The sequence below is a fragment of the Crocodylus siamensis genome, chromosome 15 (assembly GCF_052110815.1).
Source record: "Crocodylus siamensis isolate JL-2025a chromosome 15, ASM5211081v1, whole genome shotgun sequence".
Taxonomy (NCBI): domain Eukaryota; kingdom Metazoa; phylum Chordata; order Crocodylia; family Crocodylidae; genus Crocodylus; species Crocodylus siamensis.
Window position 1 is genome coordinate 45554580 of NC_143409.1, and position 12220 is coordinate 45566799.

Below are 12220 nucleotides of genomic sequence, written 5' to 3' on the forward strand. Positions count from 1 at the left end.
TGATTTTTATCCACCCTACTCCCTGTTGTGTTTAAGCTAGAGCTGATTAATTAAAAAAGCCAGGAAACCTTGATCTCATTGCCACTGTCAACTGTGTTTTGCATTTGTCCTTTACTTGTTTTCTTAAAGGAAGACCCAATGCTTAACCTAAAACCATCGTTATTATGTATAACACTTCTGCACGCCCCACTCCCACCAACACAGATACCCATGTCAGTGATCCTCAACCTTTTCAGACTTGAGGCACCCCCAAGAAATGGCAGCTCTTAGTTGTTTTTTTGCGGGTGGTAGGGGGTACTACAAAGACAAAGCAATTCTGCTGCTGCAAAGAACTCAGAAAAAAACACAACAGGGCAAAATATTTGACAGTACAGATTCCCCATTTGAAACCTGAGTTTAATCTTGCTCATCAGGTCTGCATGCTTAAGAGCCATGGGGTACCACACAGCTTTGAAAGGCTCAAGACCACAGCAACCTGGGTTGAGGATCCATTGCCTAATATGCAAGTAAGCAACTGCCTGTGAGCATTTATACAGATTTACTTTTTACTTTACAGCAGAAAGTGAATGTTGTTTTAATCATTTGGTTAAGACTGATGTGTTGAGAGCTCTGACTAAAGTTGAATTATATAAAAAAAAGTTATGTTGCCTATATTAAATAAGTTAAGCTAATTTCTGCTTACCAGGCCCTTAGAAAGTTTCCAAAGGGTATATCTCCTATAAATAAAAAGGGGGAAAGCTTGTTTTCTCAAAGTCTCCCACTCTCAGCACTGAATAAACCAAAAATAAGAAGTTTATTTATTAAGGCAACTACTGTAAAACATGGTCTAATACCTGCAGCCAGAATCTGTTGAAGTATCTGGCAACTCAATTCAGCAGTTTGCCTTCACGTTTGGCAATGCCCCTCACCCCCATACAGTGTTTGTTACGCTATAATAAAAGGTAATTTATAAATCAAGACCTAAACATAGGTTGCCGAGATTATTTTTCTTTAATTTTACATACAGATTAATATTTGTTACCTACCTGGTTCTAGGTTACCCTTGGCTACTAAAGGCTTCAAGGGGATCCTGTAAAAATGACAAAGGTTGAACCAGTGACTGATGAACCTTAACTAAACCCATGCCCTCGGATTCTAAACCATCTGGGGTGCACTTTCATTTTAGCCCTGTAAAAAGTGCATTTTCTTCTCCTCCAAAAGAAAGCAATTCCTGAAGGAAAAACTAGCCTTGTGGTTACAGCACTATGCCCAATGTCAGAGCTAGAAAAAGAACCAGGCTCTCCCATCTCTGTTGTTTTAGACAATTCAGGCTCTCTTGACAGAAGGCCAGAATCTTCCTTGAGATTACACGATTAACCTGTTTCTGCTCTAAAAGAGGTTCAAGTCCCAGTGTAGCTGCAGCACCAGAAATGCATGGGACGCATGGACTACTGCAATGTGTAACAGCCTTAGTTTTACCTGACTTCAGAGATGCTGGATCAGCAGCTTGAAACAAGTGTTTAGGTCATTCAGCAAAGCTAAATCTTAGGCACTTGATCTAGGAGTTTCCCCAGTGAACTACTGAATCATTATTGTGGCCAACACACTTGAAGTCATTTTGACAAGGCAGCTTAATTCTATCAGGATTACAATAAATAGCAAAGACAACCTGTGACCTTTTAAAAAGGGTTATCCTTCTTCTACAATTAAACACACAGAGTTCGACCCATTCAGTATTAGTTTTTCCACCCTGAGAAAGTTAAACTTTTGTCCAAGTTTAGATAGCTCACCAACCGTGTCAGCTACGTGAATGAGTTGAAGGCTTTATTTCAAACTGCTGACCTGGAGAAAGACCACCAAAGCTCAGTAATGTCACCCCCCTGCTCTCTCTCTCAATGACTTATTGCAACTGCATGTCTTGCTGCACTAAGAGCAAGATGCATCTTTACAGGCACTTGAACATTTCTTCAGTAGCACCAGTCAACTAAGTATTAGTTAAAAGGTCACAAACCTCTAGGTTTTATCCTCCACAGAATGTAATCCTCTTAGGCATGCTGAAAGGGACATCTTATCCTGGATTTGGTTTGTGTTTAAGTTCAGTTTGAGCTGGCGATGTCAACTGAGAGGTCCAGCAATGAAGAGATTAAAGCATGAATGTTCCCCCTACTGGGTTAAATCCCCTCTAGCTTCCACCCAAGAAGCTTAAGTTAGGACTAGAGTTTATTTTTTTGAAACTAGTAAAGCTGTTAGTTTAGGGTTGCACATTTAAGATCAAGAAATCAGGAAATAAGGAAGCTGAGCTTGCATGGACAACTTTAGTAAGAGGCAAAACTCTGAACATTATGAAACAACTTGACAATTGCACACTATACAAATTTACTAAAGCTTTGGATACACAGCATTTTTCCCAGTGCAATATGGAAGCTTGTCAGCTGCACAGTGCAAGTCCTACAACTCTTCAGAGGAAAGTGATCCAAGTTGGGGGTGTCCAACTGGAAGCCCACACACCACATATGGCCTATGGGCTTCTGCCTGGCCATCACGACTCGCATTATTCTGGGGGTGATGGGTGGGGTCTCCAGACTCCCCTTTTCTTTTGCCAGCTTCTGGTTCCTATCCCCATTTCCATGGGGCAGGACAGGGAAGAACAGCAAGAGGGCACCAGGCTACATATGCAGCAGAGGAACTGCATGCTCACCAAAGAAGGGAGCCAGGCTGCCAAAACCTGTGTGCTACAGCTGGCCTGCTCGTCTGATGTGTGGCTAGGGAGGGTGGGGGTGAGGCTTCTATACATGCAGTATATGGCCCCTAACATGACATGTGGCCAAAAGCAGGGGCTGTGTACAGACCGGGAGCTGGGGTGTGCACACCTGGAGAAAGCCTGTAATATGGACAGCCCTGGTCCAAGTCTCCACTGCCATGCATAATACAACGCATCAGGCATCAGCAGCAAGTGACAGGCCCCTCTGCCAATCAGTGGCAGGCTGGGGGGGGGAGGAGGGGGAAAGGAGGGGTGCACAGGAGAAAAACTCCAAGGATTAAAACTGCCATGCAGCACACTTCGGCCCAAATCCTGGGAGGTCCCTACTTACAAGGTCAACTCTACTGCAACGAAGACCAGTCCCATGACTCAGTCGAGTTAGAGACAATTCCTGCACAACCCGTACTGCCTCCATGTCCTCTGAAACGCGTCTAAGGCAGCTATGAAGACACCCTGTTTCTCAGAAGTGGGAGGGCAGGCTGACTTAGCAGACCACAACTGAGGAAGGACCCCCATACTTCACCAGATTAAAGAATACTAAGTGGCTAGGCCACAAGACACTTGTATTTTCCATCTTAAAAGAACTGCCATGGGCTAATCAATCCCACCAAGTGCTCTGCCTCCAAGTAGCATATATTTTTCAGGAACAAATGTTCAACATGAAAAGCCAGTGATGCAAAAAGCACAACTCTTCTTAAAAGACAAAGGAAGCAGGATTCTTTTGGTAAGCACATGAACCCCTTTCAAGGCAGGAAAGATTTATTGTTGGACAAGCATGAGAAACTAGTAACTGCAGCAGGCCTTGCTTAAGTACTACCTGCACCAGCCCTCACCTGGTATATGCAGACTTGACAGCTATATCCAAACTGCCTTGACTACATGGGTTTTTTTGTTTGTTTTTTGTTTTGTTTTTTTTAAATCAAATCCTCTATATGGGAACTAACCAGAACCAAAGTTGGTGACACAAACCTGCCATTTATGGGCAGTTTAACACCTGCTTCGAGTGAGCCCCTTAAGCTGTGGACAGATGATAGTTTGTGGATAGTCAGTCAATCTCTAGACAAGTCGAGCAGTTTGGAGTTAACACCACTCACGCACATGGATTCAAGCATTCCCCTGCAGTTCCTTTCAACATTGCAGCTTTGTGGAGGCACAGGAAAGCCAAATTCACAAAAAAAACCCAACTGATTCCCATTATTCCAACTGAACAAAAAAGAAGCAGGGTACAATGTAAATGATCAGAAGTACACAAATCAAATCTTACAGCTCATGTATTAGTGAGACGCATATGGCCAATTGTGTGTGAACTAAGAGTGTCTAAGTCTGACAATGCTGCAACTGAAACAGGAAAGACTATTTGGGATCAGCACATCCGAGATGACCTCCCTTTGAGAAGCTTCTGAATTCATATAACACAAGTCTCGAGCAGTTGTTCTATAGATTTCTCCTCAGTGTGCAATTGATTATGTAGTTTGTTTGTTTTTTTAAAACTAGGCAACTATATCAGTAACCTAAATGTATAAAAATTTAGCTACGCACCAGTGCTCAGTACTGAGTTTTAGGTTCCTCCACTTAAGTGAACAGTGTACCTTATTTTAAAAGGAAAAGAATTTAGCTTCACACTGGAGGGAGCAAGGTCCAAAAGACTAAGTTATGTCTTGGTTTCTGCTGGTCATGGGGCATTTCATTTTTTATTCATTCTGCAGTTAAGTAAGAGCTATGACACAACTACAAGCTATTCTGAAATGAGAAGTCAGTTGGGATCACAGAATACAGGGAAGAGGGCACAGCATAGTAGTTTGATGCATCACAGTCACAGTTGACATCTGAAACTTTATTCATGAACTGAAGTATTAAGAAATTTTAGAAACAGTATCTAGATCAGTGATTTGCAGTCTCGCTAGGCCCAAGGCACCCCTCAAAATACCAGTTCTTAGCTTTCACTTTTTTTTTTCGCCCCCAACAGAAGGATTGCTCTGTTTTTGACTATGGAAAAAATAAAGAATGCTAAAGGACCACCATAGATCAAAATATTTCTAACTCCATGCATTCCTATTTTAAATATCTGGGTTAGGAATGCTAATATTTCACAGCATCCTTAAAAAGGATCTCATTGCAACCCAGGGTTGAGCACCACTGATCTAGGTCAAAGCACATTTAACCATTCATTCTCCCTTCTACTTGCCTGAGGACATCTGCAAAGTTAGTTTCAAGGACATCCTAAAACTAAGAAAATCCACAATTCTGGAGGGAAAGCTGACCCCTTCATATTGCAGCTGAGCCCTACATTGCCCTTAGTCAAGCCTCTTTCCAAAAATGAATACTGGGGCAAATTAACTGAGCTTTGGTAAGACAAAGATGGGTAGATTGACACTGATCACTTCTTTGCAGGTTGGGATAATCCCCAACTTTTTGGGGGGTTGGGATAATTCAGTTTATTTAAAATGTAGTTTCTTTTAATTAAAAAAAAAATATTAAAGTTTGAGGTCATGACAACCAATATTAAACCCAATAGATCAAAGTATTTAAAAAAAAAGTCAGTCACTACATATTTGCTACTGACATGGAAACCGCTAAGCTAACTGACATCACTGGTTAGTAACCTGGACTCAGAGGACTCCTATACATGTGCAGGGAGCCTGCTTCAACATGCTGTAGTTCCAGCACATCAGAGCAGACTATTAAATAGTCTGCTGGAGCATGGAAGTTAATGCACTGCAGAAGCTTCCAGCATCATGTGCGCTTCCCATGCTGAAAAAGTGGCAGCAGGGCGCTTTAAATTAAATCTCATTCAATAAGCTTTAGTTTAAAGTGACCCACCACCATTTTTCAGCATGGGGATGCTAACGCACATGATGCTCTGGGTGCTTTTAATTAGCATGACTCTCAGAGCTGCACTAATTAAAGTACCTCTCATGCCTCCAGGACCATGTGTATGAGCTCCCAGAGCTGGTGACATGCTAACCCAGCTTTTGACAGCAATATTCTTTTCTATGGGTGCAGAGACATCTTACTTTCAGTCTACTCAATTTCAGTAAGTCAGGTCAATGACCGTTGTAGCTGAGCAACTTAAGTAGGAGGAGGGCAAAAAGCTAGAAAAGGAAATCAAGCTTTCTTTTCTACAATTCAGTAAGGTTTAAGAATGCATAACCAGGAACAGCTGCATCAATTTGCAAGCTACAAAACACACAACTGTCAGTTTAAAGGGAAACATGCCTCAAAATGTGCTTGGTTTACAAGAAGGTAACTTCTTCGATAAGCTATTTTAAAGTCCCAACTCAAATATGTATTTTAAACTATACTTGGGATTTTGGTTTAAACAGAAGAGTAAAATAGTCTAGCAAATGCCCAACTTGCCATTTTCTAAGTAAAATTAAAAAACTCCAAAATGTTAAGCTATATAAAAAGTTGTCTATGCATATAAATAAGCATATCCCCCAATGCAAAAATAGCAAAGTTTAATGTAAGGCTGTATTTCAGTCACAAGTCAATATGCTTCACTGGTTATCAGAGACAAAAGACTTCTAACCCAACGGAAAAAAGTCATGATTCTATAAAAAGAGATTTAATGTTTATATATAACAAGAATTTGTTGATTTTCATCAGTGATTTTGGGGGGGGGGGGGAAATCTATCTTGCTTTGTCATTTTTATGCCACCAAGGAGCCAATGCAGGTGTCTAGCTTTCATTCCATTTCAGGTCAATTATGTCAAGCTCCTGACACACCCAGGATTTTAAACTGGTAGTGAATGGTTCACGGCAGATCAACTCTGTTCCGTACCAAACAGCAAGTACTCTTACCTCAAACAATACAACTGCCATGTTAGTGGTAAACTGCAATCATGATCCCTCCCAGAGGAGACTGTGCCCATCTGCCTAGATAAATAGGTGTTCTTAAATGCACAGACATCTCATCTCCCATTTTAAAGCAATGAACACACATCATATCTACTACTGTAGTCTCCTAGGAACACATAGGCCAAGGGTTCCCAACTCCTGGGCCACAGCCCAGCACCAGGCCACAAAGGGTTGGCTGCCAGACCAGAAGTCCAGAAGAGACCAGCATACTGCGGACCAGCAGCCAATCCTTTTTTATACCAAGTAACCCCATGAACTTGAAATGGAAAGCAACAGTATGGGAAGCCAAGTCTTATGCCTTGTGGGAGTTTGCTTTTATACAGAGTATAAAAAAGGGTTGGCTGCCAGCCTGCAGTATGCTGGTCACTGCTGGTCCACAGCATAAAAAGGTTGAGAAGCTTTGACAGGCAAACAGGCAGCCTTAAAGGATGACAACAATTAGCAAACAAAAATTAAAAAATGCAGGTCTGCAGAAACTAAGGCTTTGAGCTATTTGTGAAGTCCTCTCTTCCGATGCCAGTACCTTGTAAGCAGTTGGGGGGGGGGGGGGAAGTGTTTCAGATCACATCCCCAGTCTCTTTAAATAAAGGACCAAAGAGAGCACCCTAGATATCTAAAAACTCACCCACACAAACTTGCAAGCCAGCCCAACTGACTATTTCAGTGCAGGTCTATGGGCACTAGTTTCTAATAATGGCCAGATAGATCATCACTTGTATCTTTTAATTTGTACCAGCAAGTTTCAATTGGCAAAAATCCCCATACTGCCAAAATTCTTAATGCCAATATGGCTACATGGTTTTAAGTACTGGTATGCTAATACAAGTGAACAGGCCTTAGGAGGAAGGTACACTGTTAGGAAGTTTGGTAATATAGCAAGACCTCAATAACCTTAAGCAAAAGCAAAAACAAGGTTTTGGATTAAGACTATTTTAAACACAAGAGTAAGAGGATGTGTGCAAAACTGATGTAAAGAGTATAAGCCACAACACCCTGACCAACTCCCCACCCAACAAGAGTTTTCTTATTTTTTGTACTTAAAGGTAAAAAGGAAGAAAACTGCTGAAAGTCTCAGACTCTGACAATTGCAAGATGCAGGCAATCCATATCTGTAGTGGTTTCCTTGGTATGCCATTAAATACTGGATTTTAACTGACAAGTTGCAAAAACAGTTAGGTTGAACCAGAAAGGTTCTTTTATTGTATTATATATGCAGCAGAACCGGCCACACTATCCCAATTTAAAACCAAAAAAACCAAAAAAAAACAAAACAAAAAAAAAATCACTATTCTTCTAGCAGCAAAGTTTACTCCCCACTCCGGGAAAGAAGTCCTTAAAAGCCATTTCACCAGACCCTGCAGAGTTCAGGATGTGCCCTACATGCCAAGTTGCACACCAATCATCTGAACAGGATGCAAGCTCCCTTCGCCTAGCCCAGGCTGTGCATATCCCAGAGGACTCTCAGCTGCTGAACAGGTTTTAGCAAGCATGCTCAAGTGGCATATATGGCATTTCTCCACCACGGAGAGATTCTGAAAAATACTGACAACAGCCAGGGGAGAAACCCAGACATGGAACTTGGTGACCTGTAATTTTATTGTCTGACCAAAAGTGAAGCCTCGAGGACCAACAGGGAATTAAGTATGGTTTTAATAATGCCGTGTCATCCATCTGATAATCAAATGCTCTCAATCATCCCTGCCCCCCAACCCACCCAGAAAAATAAATAAATAAATAAAATACCAAGCAAGACTTGCTTAAAATGAACATCAACCCATGCCAATTACTGTAATCCAGTAGTTTTTGCTGCCCATGTTTTAAGGCATCTAGCAAAGAAGTCACCTGACAAGAGGTCACGTTTTCCTTTTGTGATGGGTGTGGTGCAGACTCCACTGAAGTCCAAAGAATTATCCAACATGGCATTTATTCTGCGGAAGAGATCTGCATTGCTGCAGGTAGACAGCGCAGGGACATCAGGACTATCCCAGCAGTCTTTGGTGGTCCTCCCAATATCTTCCTTCTAAGTAAAGAAGGGAAAAGTGTTAGTGTCATGGCACATGAGTCAAACATGAACTACGATATTTTAACACTGCGTGCTCCAAAAGTGATCCAGATCAACTATTCAAGACCCAAATTCATTTTACTTCTAGGCATTTCAGAGCCAGATCTCAAAACCTTCCTGTGCCAAGGAGGAGTAAGCAAACAGACAAGCAAGTTCATCTTGTCAAATGCAAACCAACACCAAAAGACTCTGGCAAACCTGTATCTCTGGGTCTTTGAAAGATGCAGAACCAAGTTAAGTGCTCTGTAACCCCCAGCCATACTGAACAGTCACATTCACCAAGACAGGAATTCAGGCCTCAGAGTCAGAAACTATGATCCAGCCACATTAACAGGAGAGAGAAACCATTGAAACACTAGGCTTGCAGAAGCTCACCTACAGCTGACCCTTCAATTGGGATCTTGAGGTTTGTAGGTATATGCGAATCAATGTGCGATTCAGACTTTTTATAAACAAAGAAAACTCCAGTTTGAATACAGCTGCTCTTTGGGGGGCATGCAGTCAAGTTGCACAAGGTTCGTCTGGAAAGGAAGGACCCATCAGGCACCTATAGAAGCTTCTTTGTCCTCTCTTCTGTACAAATAAACCCCACTTTGTACAGACTCAAAAAGAAAGCTAGAATGCCGAGGTACAGCAGTGCTCAGAGACCCAGCACGTACCAGTTTCTCCCAGTGCTAACCATGATCACCTAACAAATAGCTGACACATGCAATTCGCTTCTCCCCGCTCCCCACCTCCCCATGTGCCCCAATGCTATGACACCACAGGCTAGCAAGACAAAGCCACCACCATCCTGCAGCCCACACAGCTTCTGCACAAGAAAGATTCCTAGCTGCTGAGAAATGATGATGCAGACATGTGATAGGAAGCCTCTGAACTCAGCAGTACCAGGGTACGGTAGCCCAGCTCAGTCAAGCATTAACTAACTAGTTATCAAAGCTGCTCCTGCTTGCAAGAGTCCATGCATCTATTCTGATGTAAAGCCATGATGTCCCCCAAGGACTGTTTCTCACTTGGCAGGGGAACAGAGTCCTCTTCCATCCCACCCACATTTCAATCAGCAACTCAACTGGAATGACACCCACAGGAAATCAAGCAATAGTTCTACTATTCTACAACTTGTGCCAAGCCACCCCCCCCAAAATAAATACAACCCATGCACCAGTCATCCTGAAACCAAAGACTGCTCTTCAATTCAGCCAGCAAGAGGTAGTAAGAAAACAAACATATCCAGGAGAACACTGTACTGCTAGTACCCAAACTCCTGCCAGTTCAAAAAGCAAGTGCCAAGCTCCGTTCAACAGTGATCTCCCAACCCCGAGACCGCTCCTACCCATCCTACCAAAAACAGCAGGCATTATTAAACTAAAGAGGTGCTCTTATTAGGGTAATTGCACCTGCACCCAATACCAGGGCCACTGCCAACAGGATCCTCACAGGTTACCAGTTATGATGAAACCCAGGCCCCGAGGAACAGGAGTCTTCCATTATGCAGTTTAGGATTGCACAGCTGTTTTCTGTCTAACTATAATAAAGCCAGATTCACAGCATTAGAATAGCACAAGCTCATTTACTGCAGCAAGGTTAGCACAGACCAGGCTGTTCCTCCATTGCAACACTAAAACAAGGAAACCTGTAGTTCCATTTTAAAAAGTGGCACATTTATGCTTCATCCATAAATATTTTCTTAAAACCTACCTTTGGCATAGTTCTTTCTGGGATTTGCATTCAAAGCCTACTTTATTTATACAGCGTCTGCAGTCTTCTGACTGCAGGGTTAGCACAGGAAGGCTTGCAAGCCAGAACAACTGACATCAGCATAAGACCTAACAAAGCTGGAGACACTGAGCTGGTTTTGTTCTAAGATATCCTGTAAAAAAAGGGAAAAAAAACCCCTCTCCAGTAAGTGCAGCTATAACTGTCTGCAGAAGCCAGGTTCTACTTGGCACAAAGCAGAAGTGCATAACTTGATTGCAACTTCAAGAACATTGCTGTGAGCAGCCTCCCTCTGTAAGCCTTCTTCACTGTTGGTGTTCATGAAGGTGTAGGCCTTCTCTACATCACCTTCAAGAGTTATTTAAAGTACGGCACCTTCTCCAGATGCTTATTTTGGTTCATCTCAAGTCTCGTAATCAATCTATACATTGCGCCTCTACTATATCCAAGTGCCCCTTAAATCAGTGCAGCTTCTCAGATACACCATCCCCTAACTTTAAGGGCTGATAGGACTGTTTTTAATGTCTTTAGTTTCTCTCTTTTTCCTTTACATTATGGGTTCTCTCATTGATTTTCAGAACCAGGAATACCAGGGTGGTTAGAAGACTAGGGAAATGTCAACTCTGGCAAATGTCACCAGGTAGAAGAAGTTTAGCAATTGCTGGAAGGGATCTGAAATAGGTTGTTAGCAGCCTCATTAAGTCCAATGCCTGGGATAAGTTGTCTATTTAAAGATCTGGCATGCTTTCAAATAAGGTGCTAGAGCTCACAGTAAACATGCTGTCAGTTGGGATCACAAAGCCAGGAATGTAAAACAGGCAGGATATGGAAAGAGATTCAAGTCTTCTTTATGGGGCTAAAAAGGGCAGCAGCTCCATTTTTAAGCAAATGGCAAAATTCTTCTCGTGTTAACTCAGCCCAGCCGTCTGACAGTACAAACTGCAGAACCCAGTACTCTCCTTGCATGATGGCATGGCCCAAGAAGCTGATGCTGCTGGAGTGAGGAAAAGCTACATGATTGTATTTTTAAAGTGTTTTTGCCATTTCCATGCAGGCTTATTTCTCAGGTCAGCAACAAAGACACTCACCCCAAGTGTACTGGTTTAGAACTCAAAACTTCCTGCCAGCTGGAACCACTGATCTGATCAAAAAGGAGCCAAAACCAGAACAGCAATGAGATGCACCTATAACTGGATGTATTTTAAGTCTACCGATACACCAAAGGATGCTATAGAACTTTATGCTTTTATTTGAAGAGAAGAATCTAGCCATTAAGGTTGAAGAGGATGCTTTCTGGATATGAACTAATACAGCACAATCTTAACAAGCCTGCAGGACCGCTTGAGCATGAAATGGCTTGTCCATTGTGTATTAATGCTTGACTCTAATGAAAGCAAGCATTTTCCTTCAAGCATATTCAGTGCTGGATATTAGAGATCAATTTAGTTTGTGGCCAACAATCCAACCCCCCTGAACTACTCATGCTGCCCTCCCTAGGATACAAGCACCTTCCCGGATTGAACTAAGCAACGCAGCTTCTATGAAATCACAGGCAAGTCTCCCATCCTATCCCCCCAGAAGAGGGAAGTTGTGCGATTTAATGGCCATTATACTGTGCCAAGAAATCCCATGAACTTGAAGTGGAAAGCAACAGTATGGGAGGCCAAGTCCTATGCCTTGTGGGAATTTGCTTTATAATTCATAAATTGACTGGCATTGTTAAATTTAGCCTTTATCTTGCAGTAAGAAGCTCCACTGGAGAGCAGAATGCCCAGGTCTCGAGTACTAGGCACCCCCAATAAAAGGATGAAGACATTCAAATCTGACTCAAGTCTATGATGGTA

At 42.3% G+C, this 12220-nt stretch overlaps 1 protein-coding gene across 5 annotated transcripts in view; it reads right to left on the reverse strand.

The window, feature by feature from the left end:
* CPEB1 (cytoplasmic polyadenylation element binding protein 1) overlaps positions 1-12220 on the reverse strand; it is a 70912-nt gene that overhangs the window by 47808 nt on the left and 10884 nt on the right. For 4 of the 5 annotated variants that reach the window (XM_090029123.1, XM_090029124.1, XM_090029121.1 and 1 more), the window contains one exon: positions 8441-8618. In XM_090029123.1, the coding sequence (XP_089885249.1) occupies positions 8441-8516 (76 nt within the window). In that variant the 5' untranslated portion in view covers positions 8517-8618. The remainder of the gene's footprint in view (positions 1-8440; positions 8619-12220) is intronic. The other variant, XM_090029126.1, reaches the window with a different exon arrangement.